This window comes from Trachypithecus francoisi, unplaced genomic scaffold (genome assembly GCF_009764315.1).
Source record: "Trachypithecus francoisi isolate TF-2019V2 unplaced genomic scaffold, Tfra_2.0 Lachesis_group16, whole genome shotgun sequence".
NCBI lineage: Eukaryota > Metazoa > Chordata > Mammalia > Primates > Cercopithecidae > Trachypithecus > Trachypithecus francoisi.
Window position 1 is genome coordinate 44,667,763 of NW_022681461.1, and position 24,638 is coordinate 44,692,400.

At 38.8% G+C, this 24,638-nt stretch overlaps 1 protein-coding gene across 6 annotated transcripts in view; it reads right to left on the reverse strand.

Annotated features, from left to right (window-relative positions):
• FREM1 (FRAS1 related extracellular matrix 1) overlaps window positions 1-24,638 on the reverse strand; it is a 169,250-nt gene that overhangs the window by 33,875 nt on the left and 110,737 nt on the right. For 2 of the 6 annotated variants that reach the window (XM_033237386.1, XM_033237385.1), the window contains exons 23-27: window positions 21,846-22,041; window positions 17,329-17,593; window positions 8,822-9,236; window positions 2,522-2,723; window positions 1,324-1,468 (exon numbers count right to left, since the gene is read on the reverse strand). In XM_033237386.1, the coding sequence (XP_033093277.1) occupies window positions 1,324-1,468; window positions 2,522-2,723; window positions 8,822-9,236; window positions 17,329-17,593; window positions 21,846-22,041 (1,223 nt within the window). Of the gene's footprint in view, window positions 1-1,323; window positions 1,469-2,521; window positions 2,724-8,821; window positions 9,290-17,328; window positions 17,594-21,845; window positions 22,042-24,638 lie in introns of those variants that run through there. The other 4 variants (XM_033237390.1, XM_033237389.1, XM_033237388.1 and 1 more) reach the window with 4 other exon arrangements.

A 24,638-nucleotide genomic window follows, 5' to 3' on the forward strand; every position in this document is an offset into this window, starting at 1 on the left:
TAGTTGACATATTTTTCTATAAAGATTGTGATCCTGAGGAATTATTTCTCTTAGGCAAAGACAGTTTAATGGGTGGAGGTCATCTGTTTTATGTTTTGTAATCTCAAGATTACATTTTAATATCAGGGGCCAGGTCTACTTCGTTCTAACCTATTCCCCAGCTCCTAGTACTGTGCACCCGGCATATAGTAGCCATGCGATAAAAGTCTGTGGAGTTAATAAATCTGGGCCAGGCTCTACATTTCATCAGGGCAACGGAGCGGGACCCTGGGAATGTGTTTTGCTAAGAAAAGGATGCTGGCTTTTTTTCTGAGAATGACTACAGTGACCTCTGCTGGTCAGATTTTAGAACTACAATTCAGGATCCGAAAGAAAATGCAATTCTGAAGACTGCAGAGGAGTTTCTCGGCTTTCTTTTCTTAGTCTAGACTCCATCATAAAAGGAGTATAACAGAGCTATATCACTTACGATGCTTAGTATGACTAGGATATGGTGACTACTAAAACAAGGATAAGTGAACACCTTTTCTTTGGGGTATCTGGGAAGGGTATCGAAAACAAGCAAAACAAACAATAAAAAGAGCACAGTACCAGAAGAACTGGACTCTGACAGACCTTTCTATGACTATCTGTTAGCTAGTAAGCTATTCAGGGTCTACATTCAAGAAAAGTCTAGAATAGGAACCCAGTCAGTGAAATTGCTGTGGTCTGTTAATCTTGTTAATTTTGAAGATTTGTTACTTTTGCTATTTTAAGGGTCAAAACCTTTATACAACTTCCAAAGTCTGTTTTCCTCTTTACACTATCTTCATCTTACCTAGGATAAGTTTATCACCTTATAAACGTACTGTCAGGTAATTGTAATTTTCTTCATAAGAAAAAGAGAAGATATTTGGCTAACTCTTCTTGACTACCTCATTTCTCCGACCACAGACATTTTAGAAGGCTATAGTTACTAACACAGTCCTAGAGTGACCTCTTGCTGCACAATTGCTACATGAACATGCAAACTCAGTGTTGGATGCTAGTGAATTGTTAAGACAGAAACCTCCCTGTGTATAAAAGTGTATACACTGACATGCATAACATGAATGTCAACTTAGCTTTTTAATGTTTCTGTACTCTGTAAAGCTATTGGCTTTCCTATTATCAAGCAGTAATAAAAAGAAAATTAATTCTCCAAAGTAAATTCCATGAGCTTGTGGAACGGTCTATTACTTTAACATCTTGGGTTCTGTTTTTAAAAGAACATTTCACTTTCCTAATATTCAGATACATTCTGGATGTAACATGCAGGACTACCAAATAAGCAAGAGAATTTACATTTGAGGAGTGGCCGAGTTCCCTGTGGGGTCCATGATTTGAAATTCCATGGTATCTGAATTTACTTCCAAAGATGGGTTTATGATGTAAAGAATAGTCTTACTGTTTAAGTCCTTTTGGTTAAATTTCTCATGGATAAATTCACCTACAAAAAAGAAATAAATGATTATCATGGGTAATCAAACAAAACATTAAATAAGAGCTAATAAAATTGTATGACTATTTTATTTTAAAAACAGCTTTAAAAAACAGTTAAGGTACATTTTACAAAAAGAAATTAGCATTACTGTAACTATCTTATTTATTTATTTATTTATTTTTGAGACAGAGTCTTGCTCAGTCGCCCAGTCTGGAGTGCAGTGGCACGATCTCGGCTCACTGCAAGCTCCACCTCCCGGGTTCCCGCCATTCTCCTGCCTCAGCCTCCCAAGTAGCTGGGACTACAGGCGCCCGCCGCCACGCCCGGCTAATTTTTTGCATTTTTAGTAGAGACGGGGTTTCACCGTGTTAGCCAGGATGGTCTCGATCTCCTGACCTCGTGATCCACCCGCCTCAGCCTCCCAAAGTGCTGGGATTACAGGCGTGAGCCACCGCGCCCGGCTACTGTAACTATCTTAAAACTCAAATGCAACAAGCTTAAACTAGGCATTAAATTGACTGCTTCAGAAATATTTGCCTTAAAAAATATAAAAATAAAGAGGAGAATGGAAAGATACTGTAATAAAAATCCGTAATTCGTTGCCATCTTGTTTAATGATGTATTATGATCATTGTGCTCATAAAGGAGAAATAATATACAATCCAGAGAAACCACTAGGAAAAAAACCAAGAACTTTAAAAAAAATCTGACATCATTTAGAGTCATTTAGAATTCATGACAGAAGAAAAAATTGGTCACAAATAGGAAACTGGTCCTGACACTATGTTCCTTTGAATATACTATAATCAGCTGTTGAGAAAAAAATTATAAATAATCAACAGTTGTATATCAGTATTTGGTTCTTCCAGTCAGGATAAATTTAGGAAGGCTCAGCTCCAAACCCTCTTTAGGACCAATATTGATTTATAAACTGCATCTATCAGTAAGCCCTGGGGAGTATTTACCAAATGGGCCTGCACTTAATTAAATTACTCTCTAGCCCTGCCAGCCACTGGGTATTTTAAAATGAGCAGTTATAAGGATTAAGGAAGCCAGTACCTGTTGTTGTGTTCTCCAGATGTCCATGTTTTGGGCCTTGTAGAATTTTAAAGATGATCTGATCGTCCTCAGTGTCAGGGTCTGATGCCTTCAACACGCGGGAAGTGATGTAAATCCCATAGCAGCCATTTTTCAGGAGCCCCACTTGAGAAGGGGAATGCAAGAGTGTGATACCAGGAGCTGTTTTGTCCAGTTGGTCCACCTGGATCATCAACAATGACATACAATGTTAGCCAAAGGCCCCTCACCCCCATGCAACGTTGGGCTTTATTGGTTCAACAATGACACACTGTTCCGCGTTTTGGATTCCTTCTACTCCTCATTAGCGGGTTCCTGTTAAAGACTGTGCTGTTCACAACGGCCTCAGCAAATATCACAGTGCTTGGAACAGAGGCCAACTTTCCACTGTAATCCTTGACCCCACTTTATTAATTTATCTATTGCCTTACTCCCACTTAGGAATACAAGTTCCGAGAGGGCAGACATCAGGTCTTTTACCGCCATGGATTCCCTGTACCTGGCACAGTGCCTGAACCATAACAGAAGCCCAGGGAATGTCTATTAAATTAATATACTAAAATTGACCCAAGAATTCTAGAGCAGACTTCAGGTTAATTCCACAGAAGAACTTCCCTGATTTTCCTGGTGTTTAGTGATTTACAGACACAAAATTGTGAGGGTTTACAAATATATAGAAAAATTTTTTGGCATGTCTTTTTTTCAACTGGCAAAAATGTTGAATAAAAATAGAGACACCTCAGTAAGGGAAAAGTGAAAGGTGATTATTTCTAGACATTTGCATATTTGTTTCATTGAGGATGAGAGCCAGGTAGCTGAATAAGTGGACTCGATTTGTGAAGATGGTGGATGAGCAATTACTCGTAAGTGAGAACAGAAGTGTAGGTTCAAACAGAACAAAGGACTTTGTTCAGTCTGTATGGAGCTCAGTGCATCTTGCATTTGCAAGATGACTGTTGTAGGTTAAGGACAGAGCAGGTTTGGATGGATTAGAACAGATTCACCACTGATACTAGAAAATATGTAACAGAATTTTCATTCCCCTCACTCCTAATCTCTCGGTTCTTAATTTCATTTACACCAAACTGATACTACTGTAAATCTTACTTTGCCCTAGCAAAGTAAAGAATTCATGTCAATTATAAGACCATGTATATTTTTGTGTATTATGATACAATGAACTACTCTGTAGCTATTAAAAAGAATAAGGGAGAAAATGAATTGATGATGAAAAATTTCCACAATTTTGTGTTAACTGAAAAACCTGGCAAGTTGCAGAATAGAATTAGAATATAATTATAATACTATTTTTGTTAAAAATATATATTTATCTATACATAATGTTTGTATAGACATAGGCAAAAGTCTGGGAGATTTGTATAAATGTGTTCATTTGTTTTGGGGTGGGGAAAGATTACAGCTCCTCCTCTGTTTATTTCATAAGAAATTTTGTCACAACCAACGATTTTTTCCTCTCAAATTGGCAAGATTCTTTAAAAAAAAAAAAACAGAAATAATTATAACTCATGCTGATGAATACGTGAAGAAACAGATATTTTTATATTTTGCTGGTAGGGGTACAAAACAGTGAAATTTTTTCTGTATCTTGCAGAAACAGATATGTATGCAAAAATGATTGGATATATATTCACTAAAATACTACTTATAAAAGCAATTTACAAAAAGAATAAAAAGTCCAACAGGGGATTTATAAACCATCTCCACCTGAGACTGAGTTCCAAGCAGCCTTTAAAAATCATGCTATCAGGAATATGAGTAGTTATCAAGAACTATCAGGAATAGTTGATGGCAAAAGGAAATGTTTAAAACACATGAAGATGGAAACAGGCAGTATGCATAAAAAATAGTATATATAATATCATCTCATTTTTAATTGAACAAAATAAAAGAATGGAAGAAAGCTCCCAACAATAGTTTTTGGAGTGGTATGGTCGTCAAGAATTTTTTTTTTTTTTGAGGCGGAGTCTCGCTCTGTCGCCCAGGCTGGAGTGCAGTGGCCGGATCTCAGCTCACTGCAAGCTCCGCCTCCCGGGTTTACGCCATTCTCCTGCCTCAGCCTCCCGTGTAGCTGGGACTACAGGCGCCCGCCATCTCGCCCGGCTAGTTTTTTGTATTTTTAGTAGAGACGGGGTTTCACCGTGTTAGCCAGGATGGTCTCGATCTCCTGACCTCGTGATCCGCCCGTCTCGGCCTCCCAAAGTGCTGGGATTACAGGCTTGAGCCACCGCGCCCGGCCAAGAATTTTTTTTCTTGTAGTTTATGAATTATTTACAATACATACTTATTTTATAAACCAAAAAAGCAACAAACATTTTCAAAAGTCATAGTCATTCTTCTCCTCTCCCGAAGAGTATGGGTGGCAACTTTCAGAGCAGTGAGGTTGGGTGTCAAATTGTCATTGTGGCCTGTGAGGGAAGAAGCTCCCACAACCATGTGGCCAGTAAGACAGATGGTTAGTGGAAGAAGAGGAAAATTAAAGTACTTCTAAGCCATATAAAAAATACCCAAAGTTGATACTAAATGAATAGTTGAACGTAGGATGGTTGTTTTATTTTGGTTTTGGATGTTATAATTCCTTAAAAATGAAAGTGTTACAAAAGTAATAAATGCCTATTGTGATCATGTGTTTTTAAAAAAAACATCTAAACTCTAGCAACACGGTCCCATCACGTCTCTGGTCACATTAAAATATATCCTAGGTCTTATTCAACTTCTAGCTTTGTCAAAAGTAGATCTTCTGGCTCAGTACACCAGAAGCATTTTTGAATATTGGGTTTCTAGATTTTTTTAAAAGAAAGCTCTATCCTTTGACAACTTGTGTTGTATTTACAGGAAATGCACAGAAAGCAATGGCATGACGTTTTTCCCCCTCACCTGACGCCTTTAAAGGAGAAGTACAGGTTGCATCAGTTGCAATAATTTTGATCAGACAGAAAAGATTTCCTACAAAATGAATGTCAGGTTGTGACTGTGTCAGTTAAATACACCTGTGTTTTGCAGTAGTTTGGCCCTCAATTACTCAGGTACCACCAGAAAAATAGTTTACCCATAGTTGGGAGACTTATTTGGACCAGTTTACCACGCAGTGGCGGTCAACATCCATATTGTCTTGGCGGAAAAAGCTCCTGAAGGCAAGATACTGAGGGCATCATCTCTCCTCCACTGCTGGTGGGTTCAGTCACTTTCTAAAGGCTTTTGACTTCTCTGCTCAAAGAGACTGAGGGTTCTGGGGAATTACAGGAGGAAGTTTGAAGCTTACCTTGTGGGGTTTTTACACATAATGATTTTTTTTTTTTTTTTTTTTGGCCAAGGAAAGCCTTATACTTTTGACAAAAAAAGAAACTTTACAATATATGTCCAACATTTTCCTATCAGTAAATTCCACAACTTCCAATAGATAACTCTCTTATAATAGCCACGCTCTTTAAGATGAGTGTTGGTGTTGGGAGAGACCTGATTCAAGTTCTGGTACTTTCCCCAATCTCCATCCTCTTTTCCATCTGTGCTATGGAGTGTAGGAAGGAACTGTGATGTCTACACTCAGAATTTATAATTCATATAAATTTGCAGCCAAAGAGACCCAGAAAAGTATCCCTGGTGGGAGAGTACAGAGACGGGTCTCAACCTAGGTTAGGGAGTTAGGAATAAAAAAAAAAAAAAGACACTAACAGACTGAAAAGGGAATGTGACTAAGATCAATTAAAACATATGATTAGGCCGGGCGCGGTGGCTCAAGCCTGTAATCCCAGCACTTTGGGAGGCCGAGATGGGCGGATCACGAGGTCAGGAGATCGAGACCATCCTGGCTAACACGGTGAAACCCCGTCTCTACTAAAAATACAAAAAACTAGCCAGGCGAGGTGGCGGGCGCCTGTAGTCCCAGCTACTCCGGAGGCTGAGACAGGAGAATGGCGTAAACCCGTGAGGCGGAGCTTGCAGTGAGCTGAGATCCGGCCACTGCACTCCAGCCTGGGTGGCAGAGCAAGACTCCGTCTCAAAAAAAAAAAAAAAAAAAAAAAAAAAAAAAAAAAACATATGATTAAAAATAAAAACAATAATTTTAATACAAAGTGCTTCTTACTGTGTCCACGATGCCAATATCTTCTTTCTTCTCCCAGTGCATCATTTCATTGCATTTTCTGGACCTCCTGACTGCCAAGGACTTATCCAGCACCCACTCTATGCTCTCAAGGCTTCCCTCATAGATAGACTCTGTGAGGCTTCATTTTATGTGTCAACTTCACAGGGTGTGTTTTAGATGCGATTAACGTTTACATCAGTAAATTTTGAGTAAAGACATCACTCTCCGTAATGCAAGTGGGCTTCAACCAATCAATTGTAGGCCTTAAAAGACTGAAGTCCCCCCAAAAGGAAGGAATGTTGCCTCCAGACTTCCTTTGGGCTAAAGATTGCAACGTTAACTCCTGCTGAAATTTGTAGCCTGTAATCCCAGCACTTTGGGAGGCCGAGGCGGGCGGATCACAAGGTCTGGAGATCGAGACCATGCTGGCTAACACGGTGAAACCCCGTCTCTACTAAAAACAATACAAAAAAAATAGCCGGGTGTGATGGCAGGTGCCTGTAGTCCCAGCTACTCGGGAGGCTGAGGCAGGAGAATGGCATGAACCCGGGAGGCGGAGCTTCCAGTGAGTCAAGATGGCTCCACTGTACCCCAGCCTGGGCAACAGGCAAGATTCCAGAAAGAAAGAAAGAAAAGAAAGAAAGAAAGGAAAGAAGGAAAGAAGGAAAGAAAGAAATCTGTAGCCTGCCAACCTGCCCTGTGTATTTCGGACACGCCAGGCCCTAAAATTGCATGAGCCATGAGCCAATTTCCTAAAATAAATGTCTCTTTGTCTCTTTCTTTTTCTCTCTCTCTCTGTCTCAGAGCAACGGAAAAATGTAACTATTTTACTAGTCAGAAAGTATTCTGAAGTGAGAGATAAATTTTAACTATTTTGTGTTTGGTGAGAGTGTGTAGAAGAGGGTGAATTACTTCCAAGGAGAGTAGATTCAAGGGTTTGAGAGCCAGAATATACTTGATGTGTTTTGACTTAAAAAAGAAAAACACATTATGCCCTCCAGGAATCCTTGTAATAGTAAACAAATGTGGCAGCGTAGTGTCATAGAAAGGACACAGAATTTGGGATCAGAAAGACTTGAGGTCTTTGTGTGTATTTGATCAAATTATTTAACTCCTGAACTTGCATCCTCATCTATAAAATGTCAATAACAAAACTTGCTTCATATGAGTTTTATGAGAATCAAATAAGATTTATGTGGAGTGGGTCTGGCCTACAGTCATTAACTGCAGTCATTACAGTTTTGCAGTGGTGCTCAGGCATCACAACTCTTTGTGGTGGATTGTTAAGCCAGCATTTATTTTAAACTCTGCAAGAGTAGAGGGTGCAGGGATCAGAAGACCTGCGTTCTAGTCTCAGCTTCAGACTACTCAGGCCTGTAGTCATTAACACTACTGCAATTGCTGCTATTATTACCCTCATCATTATTACATGTGTAATAGTGTAAAGATGCTGCCTCGTAAGTGTCAACATCAAATATGTTTCAGGCCATATGCTACTGCTTTGGATACCTAATCCCATTGAATTCTCACCACAATGCTGTAGGCACGTTTTTCAAAGAAGGAAAAGTAGATTCAGAAGAGTTAATGAATTCTTTAAGGTCAGACAGTTAATACATTGCAAAGCAGAAATTCAAACCTAGGTCTGTCTGGCTCCAAAGCCCACAGCTTTTGCTCCTTTCTGTGCTACCATCGACACTCACAGTCAGTCATTAGCACCTATGTGGGCACCATATCTCTTTCATTCACATTAATATGCTGTTTGTGCTGTAGATGCATAATCTGTATTTGAATTAAAGAGGACAGGAAATTAAAACATAGTTCTTGTCCAGGCGTGGTAGCTCACACCTGTAATCCCAGCACCTTGGGAGACCGAGGCAGGTGGATCATTTGAAGTCAGGAAGTCGAGACCAGCCTGACCGACATGGTGAAACCTAGTCACTACTAAAAATACAAAAAAGTTAGCTGGGCATGGTGGCACATGCCTATAGTTCCAGCTACTTGGGAGGCTGAGGCAGGAGAATCGCTTAAGCCTAGGAGGCGGAGACTGCAGTAAGCCAAGATCATGTCACTGCACTGCAGCCTGGGTGACAGAGTAATACTCCGTCTAAAAAAAAAAAAAAAAGTTCTTGATGTCACTGTTTTCACATCTCTGGCAGATGAACTGTGTTTTTCATACTTACCTGAATGGTGAATAAAACAGGTTCTTCCCACACTCTCCCATTCACAACAAAGCCTTGGTTTGTCCTGTCTGTGGCCATGAAAGTAAAGCAATCAGTCTGGGAGTCCCCTCCTGAGTGCCGATAGGCCACATTCCTGCTGTCCACATCCTGCTGGGTGAAATTGTGTTGAAGTAGCCCTGTTCCCCACAGGTAGAGCTGGCCATGCTGGGGGAGCTGAACCAAGAGGAAGGTGAGATTCTCCGCAGCTGTGTCAGGGTCGGTCAGCTGAAGGAGGTCAGGGGAAAGCAGGCCCACGGCCCCCTGGGCCAGTCTCAACCCCTTGTTCCTGGTTACCACGGGCAGGGCTCTGTCCACAGTCTCCAGTGTGATCTCAAACACCCCATGCTCGGTCCGCAGTCCATTGCTGATGATGAATCTGGCAAAGAGAGGCAAGGCAGCCTTCAGCATGGATTCTTGTGTCACCATCTACTGGAATGAAACGATAACAATACACACCTTTACTAAAGGGTATGTCGTGTTGTGACTCAAATGAAAAATCAAGGGCAGATCTTGCAGAAGAATCCCTATCATTAAACCAGTCACTAGAGTAATGCATAAATGGACCATTCTACACCCAAGAATATTTTCCCAACAACATTAATGATAGACCCATGTGATACAACAGGGGAATTCTGACAATCCTATTTCTCAGGCTCATCAGTGCTTAATGTGCCTTGCACCACATAAAAATTTCACATCCAATAAGACTCATCATACGAATTTGAAGAGTATACCCCCTTTATTTATTTATATTTTTTCAATTTTTTTCATGGGTGTGTAATAAAGTTGTAAGTCTGATAACTGGGTTGAATTTAGCTAATTCATTCTACTCATATGTTTTTATGGTAGATTTCCTAATAGCAGATCACATTTCTCAGACATGTAATCTCACTTAAATCATTTTCCCCTTCCAGACCTCATTTCCACAGCTCTGAAAAATGAATGGGATGGACCAGAAGATCATTAAGTACCACCCAACTCTAAAATATTACGGGAGGCTCTAATCTCTTAGTTTACATGTGCTTCTGTACTTTCTCCCTGTAAGACAGGTGAGAGTTATGCTACACAAGGATTATTTTCCTGCTTCAAAGAAAGGTTCAGAAAGTTGGTGGGAGATCATAAGGCAGGTAGGAGATGAAGCTGAGACTAGAATGCAGGTCTTCTGATCCCTGCACCCTCTACTCTTGCAGAGTTTAAAATAAATGCTGGTTTAACAATCCACCACAAAGAGTTGTGATGCCTGAGCACCACTGCAAAACTGTAAAAAGAAAGCTGAAATGATACGCATTTGAGATAAGCAAAATCTTTCTCATAGTCTTAAATTTGTGATACCATAATGTGCTTTTGATTATATTGATCATGAAATCACATTCTACTGAAGACAGTTTCACAATAACACTGATTTAAATGATCTTTGTAGCATTTCAATATGTAATTTTTATTTTAATAAGAATTAAGAGTATCATGAAATTATGCAAAGAAGGCACAATATTAAAACTCCAAAAAGTTAGGAAATCATTAGTATCAAATGGGACTGACAAATTCACTGTACACCACAGAAATGTACTTAGAAATAATCAGAGTTGTGTCTTATTAGCTTTTCTTCATGTACCATAGTTGCTGGAAATATTCGTGGAGGATGGACTCTTCTACTCCACTGATACAAAAATCTCTAAAAATAATGTTTTTGTAGAATATATAAATTAATATAACATTTTTATGTATAAATTTTATATACCTATATAAATTGTATATTTTCTTTGGTGCTTCTTTTTTAACTAGAGAAGTTATGGCATCTATATTTATTTTACAAATCTGGCAGATTTGAATAACAGTCTCCTTATTCTTTGTGAAATGTGTCTTGTCCTTTGGGGTTTGAGCATCGATCCTTTTAAGTATGAAGAAATCTGAAACCAGATAGTGTGAGAGCAATTAGTCAACCAGCCTGCCTGCGACCACAGACTTGGGGAAGGCAGTTAGACAAAAAGTAAAAAGAGATGAGTTTGGCTGAGTACTGATATTGCTTTGAAGACTATGCTGAAGTTTTTTAGTTTTCTAATTATCTAGTTAATAAGACTGCCGACAAGGAAAACATGTCTGATTTGATGCAAAGAAAAAGAAATATATGTCCAAAAAGTTAAAACTGCTAAATGAAATACAACAAACATTAAGTATACTTTGACATTTCACACACCTAGACTTGTAAAGAATGAAACCTGATACATTTCCCCCATAGGAGCATTTTTTACAGTTTGTAAAGGTATTCAATTACCTTTAGAATTATAGATTGAGCAAAATCACATAGTTTCCTTAAAACAACCCAATCAGTTTTCCTTTCGTGAAATTAAACCTTTGATAAGTATATTTTTAACAAATTGGGCAATTTCGTCACTGGATCATGAGGTATTTATAAAATCAATTATTTATTTAAAAAAAGATGCCAGTGCAGTGGCCCATGCATGTAAACCCAGTACCTTGGTAGGCCGAGGCAGGCAGATGGCTTGAGTCCAGGAGTTTGATACCAGCCTGGGTAACATGGCAAAAACCTTTCTCTACAAAAAATACAAAATTTAGCTGGGTGTGGTGGTGCGTGCCTGTAGCTCCAGCTACTAGGGAGGCTGAGTTGGGAGGATCACTTCATCCTGGGAGGTCGAGGCTACAGTGAACCATGAACGTGCCACTGCACTCCAGCCTGGGCAACAGAGAGAGACCCTGTCTCAAAGAAAAAAAAAAAAGAAAAAAGAAAGAAAGAAGGAAGGAAGGAAGGAAGGAAGGAAGGGAGGGAGGGAGGGAGGGAAAAGAAAAAGGAAACGAAAAGAAGAGAAAGGAAAGGAAAAGAGGCCAGGCACGGTGGCACACGCCTATAGTCCGGACACTCTGGGAGGCTGGGGTGGGTGGAGCGCTCGAGCTCAGGAGTTTGAGACCAGCCTGGGCAACATGGCAAAACCCCATCTTAAAAAAAGAAAAATAATTTAAAAAAAGAAAATAAAGGAACCTAGAAAAATATGTCTGTTCTTCAAACTTTTTACTTAGTCACCTTCACAGTTTCAAAAGTAAATTGATACACATTTTTAGGTATAAAATTATGCTTTATTTCTCAGGCAGAGCCTGAGAACAGAGTTACGCCTTTATTCTATTGTTTTTCTGTTACTTTTTCATATTCCCCCCAGATCCTATCATTTCACCCACGATAAAATAAGAAGGAGGCTAGGTGCTCCCTCAGTGCCTCCAAGTTCCCTTTTTCCCATTTTCCCCCTCCAGAAATATGTTTCACACCTCTCATTCTACTCTGTTTCACAAATAAACTGGCTCTCTATTCCTTACCAGATCCCTATATCAAATGTGCTCTGTGGAGAGGGTTAAATCAGCCATTGGTACGTTAGTGTAAATGTTAGCCAAAGGACGTGTATTTTTAGCATTAGCACTAATTGTAGAGCTACAGACATTGTGCACTATTAAAAGTTTGTCAAATATCAGCAGAGAAGGAAGAAGAAAGAAGGGGAGAGAAGGGACCAGGAGCAACAAAGCCAAATGCAAGCTTGAGTGAGTGCCAGGGACTCCATCAGAGGTAGCCATCTTGAATATCTAATTCTGACTTTCCTCTCTGGAGACTGAATTGCAAAAATGCCTGACGGGGTCCTCAAAGCTCATCTCAGGATGGCCACATCTACTCGATGTGTGCATGGCCTCTGTGAGGTCACTGAAGTTGTCTTATGATCCAGACTGTCCATCTCAAACCCCTCCCTGCTGGATGACTGCGATCTGCCCACGTTGGAAACAGGCAGCCTGCCATCAGACAGATGGGAGTGAGGGCATGTGGGCCACAGACCACAGAAGAGTAAGGAATATGTTTTCTGAGGCCAGTGCTCCCATCTGGGACACCAAGGCAGCTGTCTGTGCTGACCTAAAGCTAATAAGCCAGGGGTGAAAATGATGCAATTTCTAAACATGACTGCATCAAACACATCATTCCACTTTCACAAGTAACAGTGCAAACTACTCACAGGCAGAGAGGCATCATCAGAGAGAGGGACAGAGTGAATGGTTACAGTTGAGTTCCCGGTCAAAATAAAGCTAGCAGAACAAGTCAAACAAGGTCAGTGCTGTTCATGTCTGGAAAAGCTGACCGATCAGATGGTCTTCCAAATATCCCCTCCCCTAAATCCTCCAAATATATTCTCAAGGTTTAAAACCTTAAAGCCATTGCTATGCTGGTATCCATTCTGAGGTGAAGAAGTGGGTGGTAGCAGCCCTTCTGTGGGTCCATTTTGTTTAATTTCCCTTATTACATCCCCCTGAGAAGAGATGCAGCCAAGATGACCACTGTTCTCATGAAATTTGGAGAATGACTCTCAGATTTGACTGGGGTGCCTGCCTGGTCTGATTTCACCATTACCACGGTGCTTTCAAGCTTTCTGCATTGCCTGGCAATAGAGTTGGCTGAAGAAGCTGCCATCTGTCATGGCATTTAAGAGATAAAAATGGAATCATAAATAGCGCCAGCTCCTCAGAAAAAAAAAAAAAAAGTCCAGCCGGCATGTCAAAATGGAGGACATTAGCATGTTCTTTTAGTACCCGGCTGCCAGCAGCTGAAGTCAGCTTGCTAATCACTCGGTGTCATCTGTCCTAGAACATGCTGCCAAATCTTTCTTCCAGGCCAGCAGCACCAAACAATGCAGGAGAAATTTATGATTCACAAAATATTTTTGCAGAAGGTAAAATCTGACTATTAAACTCCTCCATTTAATTAATGCTGCCATAGCTTACATTAAAAAGGGAAGGGGGAAAATCCTCTGCCACAGAATTTATCTCTTCTACCCAGCCAAATTCCTTGCCAAATTTAACAGCAAGCAACATAAATTTAGGTGATTAGATTGGTTGCATATATTTAATTTTTAAAAAGCACCATGATCACACTTTCATTAAAACAGGCTTTCAGCTTTGGTTTAGCGCCACTTGACAAACAACATAGCAGTCCGTGATTGGGTTAGTGAAATGACAAGATTAAAATTCGGGTCTTGGGCAGATGCTAGGCTCTTCCATTATAAATATGTAAAACTGCTGGCCAAATATCAGAATGACACATTGAGGAGGTTCCTTCGCACAAATGCATATTCTCCACAAATTTTTAGTACAACGAGGTATAATGGAAAGAACCTTCCACTGGAAATGAGCTCTGAGCCCCAAATTCAGCAGTGATACTCAGTTATAACAGTTTAGGTGACTTCCTTTGCCTCTTGGAACCTCGGTTTTCTCATGTGTAAAATGGGAACACTACTGCATCTCTCGCAAGGTGCTAGCATAAGGCTTAAGAAAAATAACGTACAAAAAAGAGTCCAGGATATTCTCTGGTGCATTGCAGGTGTTCAGGCAATGCTAGATTTCCTACGTGTAAATAAGGGATTGGACCAAATCAGTGCTTTTCAGCCTTTGTTGTTTATTTTCTCCCTAAAACCTTGTTTCCTAATCTTGAGTAATTGACACCATATTTTTGCCATATGCCTGTACTATGTGTACTCTTATTATTTACTAGTTTGCTTTCTATCAATTCAATTTTTAACTTGAATCAATGTATTTGGTTAAAAGGAAACATTTTAACTACTAAAAACTGAATATTAGCAAGCACAAAAAATTTCTCTTATATTTAGTTTTATAGTATTTATAGTATTGTTTTTAGTGTCAACACTCACATATTCACACACAACACACACACCTAAGTTCTATCAGTACATGGGGCTGAAGGCCCCAGAACCTCAATCTCTGGGAGGCCCTAAAAAGGCTTCTATAAATTCTTTTTTTTTTTTTTTTTAAGATGGAGTTTTGCTCTTGTTGCCCAGGCTGGAGCACAGTGGTGCCATCTTGGTTCACTGCAACTACTGCCTCCCGGGCTCAAGTGATTCTCCTGCCTCAGCCTCCTGAGTAGCTGGGATTACAGGCACCCGCCACCACTCCCGGCTAATTTTTTGTATTTTTAGTAGAGACGGGGTTTCACCATGTTGACCAGACTGGTCTCCAACTCCTGACTTCAGGTGATCCACCAGCCTTGCCTCCTAAAGTGCTGGGATTATAGGCGTGAGTCACCACCCCAGTCTCAACTTCCATAAATTCTTGAGGCTCCTCAGAACTTATTCAGAACAACAGACTGGACCAGACCATTGATGGCTAGTCCTGACTGCATTAGAATTACCTGAAGATATCTTTCAAAAATACAGATTTCTGGGCCTGAGACTGGACTTACCAAAGTTGCCTCTCTGGGGTAAGGCCCAAGAATATGCATTTTGTAGTTCTCTCTGGCAATTATCTGAGGATCTAGAAATGTAGAAATTCCTGGGATAAATGATTTCTAAAATGCCATCTAATAAGACTTTCTCTAGATGCAAATTAGGAAATTTTTACAGTATTGCCAATCCTTATATACGGAGGTTTTTTTTTCATTCTCACCATTCGATTAATATCTAACCTTCATGTCTCAACATCTTTATGCATTCAGTCCTGTGTTCTCCAGCAAGGTCACTGGTTTCTTCAAGACAGTCACTAATGTCTTCAGCAGACTGTCCTGTAGGCATTGACAGAGGGAAGCAGGAAAGGAAAGAAGCTAGAAGTTCCAGAAATGCATGTAAAATTAAAAGCCCTGGATCTGATACAAACGTATTAAGCCAAGAAGCACCCAGCCTTCATTAGCAAACAGGAAAAAAAGAACAATCATTGCTCCTCTTGGTAACTCCTTTCCTCCTTCAAGATCATACTTGGTGTTACAAAGATTGGAAGTAAGAAGGTCATCAAGGAAAGAACATAATGACAACAACAATGACAATAATAGTAATAGCTAACACTTACTTAGTTCTTCCTATGCGCCAGGTGTTGTTCTACTAATACTTTACATGCATAAGCTCATATAAACCTCCCACAACCTTGTGAGGCAGGTGCTACGAGTATCATTCCATTTCATAGAAGAGGAAACAAGAGCACAGGAGGTTGTGTAACCTGATGAAGGTCACAGAGTTGTGAGTCACTCAGGCAGTTCTTGCCCTCAAGCCTGTATGTTAACTTCACTACTCCACCTCTCAAACAAAAGAGCCAGCTTGAAAAGGAATCCCCACATCTCACGTTTTAGTGAATGCTTAGCAACACTCAAAGACTGAACTAGTTAAAATATTGATCAATTAAATGATTACCTGCTTCTTAAAGGACATTTATCAAGAGAAAAAAATAAGATATTAGTTCCAACTTTCTGAGATTTTTTGTTTTGTTTTGTTGGATTATCCAAATCAGCTTTCAAACATCATTTTAATGCTAAAAAGGTGAGCAGCATCCTCTTTACTGACATTTAACCAGTGTTTATCAGAGCAGACATATTGAATTTAGATAGGTAAAAGTAAGATAGAGGACAGTGATATTTGAACATGGGTGTGACAGTGATACTTGATAGTTTATGGGAACCTATTGAATAATATAGGAGTATGCTCCGTTTATGTTATTTTATAGTGCTCTTTAGAAGACTGTATTGTGACATGGTGAAAATTACACCAGGAGCCAAAAGTGTGGGTGTACAATAGACAAACCAATGCTCTCCAGGCCTCCTTCTGAATTGACAAAAACTCAAAACTGGATTGTGCACAATGGTTCGCTCAAAGTCCAACATTTCCCAGTCCTCATGCCTGGCCTGGGGATCTTTGTTTCTCTCCAGGACCTCAGGTTCAGCCAGCTTTGAGAGCTACGAGATTATAGATCTTCTGGAGTTGCTCTTGCTTTATGTGACTTGAAACAAATTTCCATATTTTAAATGAATGTAGATTTTCATTAATGTTGTATGTATCTTTGCCTTTTTCACCAGATTGTTACTCATTCCAATGATTTATTTGATATAGAATTCTGGAACAGGTGCGCAGCCACCAATTATAACATTGTTTCTATGGGGAAATATGATCTACTTTATGACAACATGATTTATGATATAGTTACCAGAACACGTTGTGTCAAAAGGCAGTGTCTGCTTATGCCAAATGTTTACTAATAAATGCCTTTTCGTCAGACAGAAAAACATACTCCAAAAAGAGGGAAATTACTTTTCCAGGTCTATCTTTAGCTGGGAGCCTCAGCTTTTCACATTTCTCCTCATAGCAGAACTTGCATAAAGATCTGTTTACTGTGTTTATTTTTTTAATAACAGGCCCGAATTTCTTGCTTTGCTGCTGTCATTTTAATTGTGTGGCTTCACCTTACATACAACAAGGCAGTAAAAGAAAAACACAGCTGCACCAGAGCTGAAAAATGACTCATTTTTTTCTCCTTTTCTATCCTTTGTTTAAAAAAACAAATTTCATTCTATATATTTAAGGTATACAGCGTGATGTTATAAGATACACATATTTTGTAAAATGGTTACTATAGTGAAGCACATTAACAGATCTCCTTTTCTGTAAGTATTAATCCAAAGAAGAGGTTTGAAAAGTTTCCATAGGGCTCACCTGAATCTGTCACTGGAGACAGTCACCTTGCTCTTGTGTACATAGCAAACGGTCTGCCCCGCTATATCCATTTGGCTGAAGCTTGTAATGGGAACTCCAGGATAGTGAACATATTCGACCTGACCATATCGTGGAGGGGAGGTGATGACATAGAGCAGTTCCTCAGGCTTGTCTGTTCCATCCACAGCCAGGAGAGTGGTGGTTGTTAAGAAACCTCTGTCACCTTTAGACACCACGAGTGGTTTTGTAAGGATGACAATATCACCTACATGACATAAGAGGTTATGGTCAAGAATCATATCAAAAAATATATTGTGTCCAAGGCAAAGGCCAAAGACAAAGGCCAAAACTGTGCAAAAATCAAAATTAATATGACATAGAAAGGTTTATATAACTATTATTAATAAAAATAATTAACCAAAAGACATGCGCAGATATTTCACAGAAGAAGAAATTCACATGGCCAGTAAAGATATTTTTGAATGCTCAAGCTCATTAGTAATTATGGAAATATAAATATCACGATAAATTGTCATCTCATAACTTTTTGATTGGCAAGGATGTAGAAGCCTGACTGTACCAAGTGTTGAAGAAAACATAGATCAAGAGAGTCTTGCATACAATTTTGGAAAGAGTGTAAGTTGGTACCATATTTGGCATTATTTTGTAAAGAGTTGAATGTTCACATATGCCTTGACTCAGCAATTCCACCCCAGCTATGTACTTGAAAGAAACACTTGCCCTGCTACCCTTGGAGACATGCACCCAAATGGTCATCGCAGTACTGTCTGTAATTGAAGGCATTACACACACCCAAATGCCTTTGCAAAAAGTGAATGTATACACAAACTGTGTTCTATTCATACAACTGAATTTCATGCAGTAGTCAAATGAATGAACTACAGCTACATGGAACGACACAGATGTAGTATATTAACATTCATTAGTTATATGAGCAAGCTGAGAAAATGATAAAAGTAAGAAAATAATACAAAATTTAGAACCATATTTTTTCTGGAGAATGTAGGAAGATGTCTATTATTAATATTCCAGTCCTTCAATTGTGTGGTAGTTGCACAAATGTTCATGATATATTTTTTAAATGTATATTTATACAACCATATTCATATCAGGATTACTCACAATAGCCAAGAGATGCAAACAACTCAAGTGCCTCTAAACAGATGAGTGGATAAACAAAACGTGGCATATACATATACTGTAATACCACTCAGCCTTAAAAGGGAAGGGAGTCCTGGCACATGCTACAACATGCATGAACCTTGAGGACAGTATGCTAAGTGAAGTAAGCCAGTCATGTAAAGATATATACTATATGATTCCACTTACATGAAGTACCTAGAGTAGTAAAACTCATCGAGACATAACGTAGAACAATGGTTACCAGGGAGGGGGAAATGAGGAGTCATTATCCAATGGGTATAGACTTTTAGTTTTCTGAGATGAAAAAATTCTGGAGATTGGATGGACAACAACATGAATATATTTAACACTATGAACTGGTACACTTAAAAATGGTTAAGATGGTATATTTTGTGTAATGTGTAATTTACCACATTTTTTTTTAAATGTATGACTGAGGAAGGTAGAAGTGGGTCACACATGGACCAATGATGCAGTTTCACAAACTAGGGATTATAATTGAATTTTGTTCATCTGAGGCCCATTACAAACTGATCATCTCTCAAAAACAGAGCTTCTACTCTGTGTCAGGTACAGAACGTTCTTGTGAGGTATTGTCTTATCATATCCCCAGATTATAAATGAGGAAGCTAAGGTATAGAAATGCTAACTTACCTGCTTGTGGTCACACTATTAAGAAAACATTGAGTGAGAATTTGTACTCAAGCCATCTGAGTCTAGAGCACAGGCTCTTAAACATTGCATTATTTTGTTCAGTGTCTTTAATATCTAGGGAGCTCTTGTGAACTAATACTAAAAGGGTGACTATCCAAAAACATGTGATGTAAATGCCAAGCCATTTCTGAATTTAAAAACATAGTGGCCAAAAAATTTTCTTAAAGATATTCAGTCTCATGAGGAAATAAGAAATACAAATAAACCATCAAAGTGGTACTCTTTTAACCAGTGGTTCCCAATGACAAGCAATTTTGCTTCCCAAGGGACATTTGGCAATGTCTGGAGACATTTTTGGTTGTCATAACTGGGAGTTGCTACTGGCTTCTAGAGGGCAGAGGCCTGGGATGCTGCTAAACATTTTACAGTGCACAAGGGAGTCCCCTGCAACAAAGAATCCTCCATCCCAAAATGTCAATAGTGTCATGATTGGAAAACGCTGTTTCAGATTACTAAACTGGTCTTTTCATATACTATGCTTTTATCTCAAAATGCTCTGCAACTTCAGTCCTACATAGAATCAAAGACCATTCTAAATTTAAGTCAAAGCCTTAGCCACAGATGCTACAGAGAGAAGCAAGATGAATACATCAAGGAAGTAAGAAGAATGAATTAGGTGGGGGAAACAAAAAGCACCCAGGAGAGGTTTCACCAGGAGCAGAAAATGGGCCTGAGGGGAGGAAGAGCAACCAGCTCTTGCCTTGATGCAATTTTTCAGCACTGTAAGGGCAGATTATAGGTTAGAGTCAACTATAGACAATGTCCTCCTAAACTTATCTGAAAGATCTCAACATCATTTCTGCCACTGTGCAAATCAGAAGACACAGCAACACAGCAATTGGGAAGCTTAATGTTATTTATAATAGCTCCCAAATGGAAACAACCAAATGCTCAATTTTAAGGTTGTGATTAAATCTAACTCTTCAATACAGTCTTGTTTAGAGATAAACAATTATGGCTACAAAGTTATGCAGCAACCTGCAAAAACTCATGTTAAGTAAAAAACAAAACAAAACAAAAAAACTGTACAGTGACAAAACACCACTTTGTAAGAGGAAACAGAAGAAAAATTTTGAACTGAAAATATTAATAGGATAATGTGTCTACTTGGTATATGTTTTCAAAAATCCTTTTAGAAAATAATCACATGTCAATTGCAGCAGAGTCTGGCAATGCACTGGCCAATTTTATTTCCTTTCTTCTTGGGTGCAAAGCTAAAGTATCTATTGCCCAGCCTCTCTTAATGTGGCATATGACTGTGATTCAGTCACTGGAATGTGTGCAAGAGAGGTACACAACCTTCACACCTAGTGCATGACATCCCCTAATTTTCTTCCATATCTCACTTCCTGAGTGACTCTAAGGCCTTCAGAATAAGGGAATGTCTAGATATAAAGAGTTCCTAGATGACTATGTGGAACAGAGCTCTCCTATATCACTGTAAAACTGTGTTGTGCTGAGCCAATGAGAAGGTGGCCTACTCTGATACACTAGGTGTCTGCCCTAATATATTACTTGTATTACATTTTGCCTGGACATATATTTATGATGAATATAGTTGTTTTGCAGGGAGAGATAAATGTGTACAGTAACATCTAGCTTATCTGAAGTCACTTATTAGACTTTTTTAAGGAACACATTTACAACCAGGAAATAAGCAAATAAAATATATTATTACATAGCTCAAAGTAAACACCTCAAGATCAAACTGAATTAATTTTTTAAAACTTTAGGACAATTATAATTCTGCCACACATAAAGCAAATTTTTTTTTTATTATTGCACTTAAGTATTCAATTTACCTCTGAGCTTCCTGGCAGCCAAGGCAAAAAAGGGAAGCATTCAGTCAACTAAGCATGTACTGAGGATCTAAGATTATGCTTCATCCTGGGACTATCTAGATCCTGGGATAACACAGATGAATGAGATATGATCCTCACATAAGGTGAAGCAAAATTACAGGGTAGTAACAGTTAGGTATCAAGAGCTTCTACACCTCCTTGCTGAGCTTTTTAAAAAAAAAACTCTCCTCCATCTACCATTTAACTCTCCCCCATTCACCATTTATACAACTCATTCTGCTTAATTACCTCACAAGAAGCTTATCTTATAGTGTCTTTCCCTGTTCCTAAAAAGCATATGTTAGCACTTTCAAAGTGAAAGAAGCAACAACTTCCAGCCTTTCTAATGACAAAGATTATCTTTATTATTTTTAAATTTTGAAATATATTTTTCATTTATTGAGAAGTACTTTTCCTTTGAAACACCATTTTCCAGTGATAGATCACTTACTGAAGATAAAACTAGAGTTACACATCAATTAGGTAAAATTTTACTTAAAGCAAAAAAAAATCCTAACAGTTAAAGTAGCCTGTATAGCCACATTGTATGCAAAGCTGAATTTCCAATAAACTTTAAAAAATAATGAATGGATTGGCTACTTCTGTGAACCTCATAGGTTCCAGGCAAAGCAGGTGAGAAGCCAAAGGATCTAAACATAAATGATAGAATTTCAAAGATGAAGAGTGGCAGGAAAAAAGGAAAGAAGGGAGGGAAAGAGACGGAAAGAAAAAAATGTGGAATACTTATACCAGTTAGCAAAGTTGATCCCAGTAAACCTTGGTAGACATGCTTTTTACCTTTTTCCATGTCCTTGATGGTGATTTGACAGTCAAGAGCAGGGGACCTGTTGTCGCCATCCCAAAGGTAGAAGGTGAAGCTATCTCGATTCTGGGAATCCATTGCCCCAGTGTGTGTGTATCTCAGCAAGTTCAGATCCACTTCTTCCTGAGTGCACTTCATGCCAGGGGAGAGAGGAACCCAGTCCCTCCCTATCTGGAAGGAGCCAGAGTTAGTCAGCTGCTCATGGTTTTTTCTCCCCGCAACGTATGTTAGTGGACATTTTCTGTATCCCCTAAAAACCTCCAATAGAAATAATATTTCAGGGAAATTCCAGATTACTTTTTGCCATTCTACCTGACTTTTTTCTTTTCAAAGAAATATATTAGAATAATTTGAGAACTTGGAAAAACACTAGCTTCAACCAAAGGGTTTCAGACAAAGTCAAACAATACAACAGCATTGTTACTTCCAAGGTATTTATCATAAGCAATCATAGCTGATTAAATATTCCAATTAATGAGAGCAGGTGGGTAATCGAGCTCTTGGAATGGATTCTTTAGAAATTAAATGTGTTTCTTTTAGAGTTTCCATTTTTTAGTTCTTTTCATTGTTCCACTAATCAAATATATTTTTTCAACATGGCTCATTACTAGGCTTATCTGAAACAGACAAAACAAAAATAGAACAGATGCATTTACTCCCTAGTATGCTTCCAGCCTTACTAAAGAAAGAACATGATGGGGATCACTATCACTCCCTACATTTATATCCTAAGTCATCAAAAAACATAAACTGCAAATATCATATATAATTTTTATCAGAATCTTCTAAAAGCCAACATTATTTAAGCATATATTTTGTAGGGAGCTTGATACAGAAATTATGGCATTTTGAATTTAAAAGGTTCTTATGCTGAGGGGGCTGGCTAAGAACTGAGAGTAGTAGAAAAATGTAATCATAAATCTTTATTAACTTATTAATAATCCTATTACCATTCATTTAAGGTACATACCTTTCCCTGGGAATGGCTCACAAAAAGTCATTAGATATAATTTTTTAAAAAGTCATCTTAACATTTATTATATGATATTATCTTGTGGTTTTACTGTCTAATTTAAGAGTCTAAAACAGAAATGTAAATCATTTACTTTTCATTCCCCTTGATACTTTGGTCTAAGACTTTGCCCATTTGATCCTAAACAATAAGGGTTCTGGTATAGCAAGGGGAGGTGGGATTGCAGTGGGATGAAGACACTGACCTTTCATCTTTCAAGTTCATGTCAGATAGAACACAGATTTCCAGATTCCACAGACTCCCAGTTCCTGGCAAAAGAGCTTTGTCCTCCTCTCTTCCCATTGTGCTACCACTTGCCTTTATGTCATTCTACTTGATAATGTTTCTTTCTCTTTAATATGTTTATCCATCTGATATTTGTAGATTTATGTTCTGCCCTCATGCTCACTGGATGGAAGTTAATTACATCATAACAATTAAGCTAGTGTTTATTTCCATAAGATCTATTTGCCAATATAATTTTTTAAAACAGACTCTTTCAGGTTTTAAACAGGAAAGCCTGCAATTCTATTTCACATTTTCCATTTTCTAAACTTGTCTAAGGAAGTAAGCCCAGAAGAAGACATATTTTCCTCTCTCTTGTCTCCATGTAATTCCTTACTTGCACTCCAAAATGTTAGATTGACTTAATAGAATCATTTGAAGACCCAGAAATAGAAAGAAAATAAAAGTCAGATTCAAGATGGGGAAAACTAAGAGAAGTCAAAAAGAAAACCAGAACTCTTGGGAGACTCCAGGAGGGCTGGAGTGCTGGTACTCAGTCTTGGAAAGACTCGAAGAACTGCTAGGGAGCTGGGAGATAACTGTGTGGAGCCACACTGGGAACCTGGCCCCATCTGCATTTTCACATATCCAAAACAGTTCCGTTCCCAAGCCACCCAAATGTGTGAGCTTTCACTGCATTTCTGCTTCATTACTCTTTGAAATGAAATAAGGACACAGCTGTACCTCAATTTAAATCAGTGATTGCTCTTCACTCTGATTCTCTATGGTGCCTACAATCTACGACAATCAAGCTGTTCCACATAGCAAGAATTCTTGCTGCTTTTCTAGGACTGTGCCTCCATTATATGTAAAGTGAAGCATTCCATCAAATAATTGCATTGGGGACCGTTGGTGGTTGTGGTTGCTAGTCTTAATCCACCATTGAAATAAACATTTGTACTGATTACTCAACTGACCTTCTCAGGTGACTGATCTATGTAATTCATGTTGGGCTGATCCTTGGACATCATGCACACAGTATGAATCAGACTGAAATTTTGCTATTCTAGGCCTAAAGTGAAACAAGGACATTTTATCAAACCACAAAGCAAGCTATTGAGTTAGCAGTAAAACCCAGGTGACCCTACCCCTAGTATCCCTTTATTGTTTCCATGCTTATTTGCTTTCCATTAAAGCATCTAATTTTGAGAACGTACACAATTCCAGGAATGTTAATTTATGGTGTCATGCAGTGCATGGGATTCAAGTTTGGCAGTTGTTAAAATCTGTTAGGCTAGCAGGATGGGATGACTCCCACATGAAGTTTTCTCCCACACTGTCTTTTTGGTCCAAGACTTTGTCCATCTGAACCTAAACAATAAGGGCTCTGGTGCTGCAAGGGGAGGTGGGACTACAGTGGGACGAAGACACTGACCTTTCAGCTTTTGAGTTCATGTCAGGTAGAACACAGAACAATTTGGTATATAGTTTGTGGAGTAAGTAGTCTCCCTGGAGAAGAAATAAAGATTGT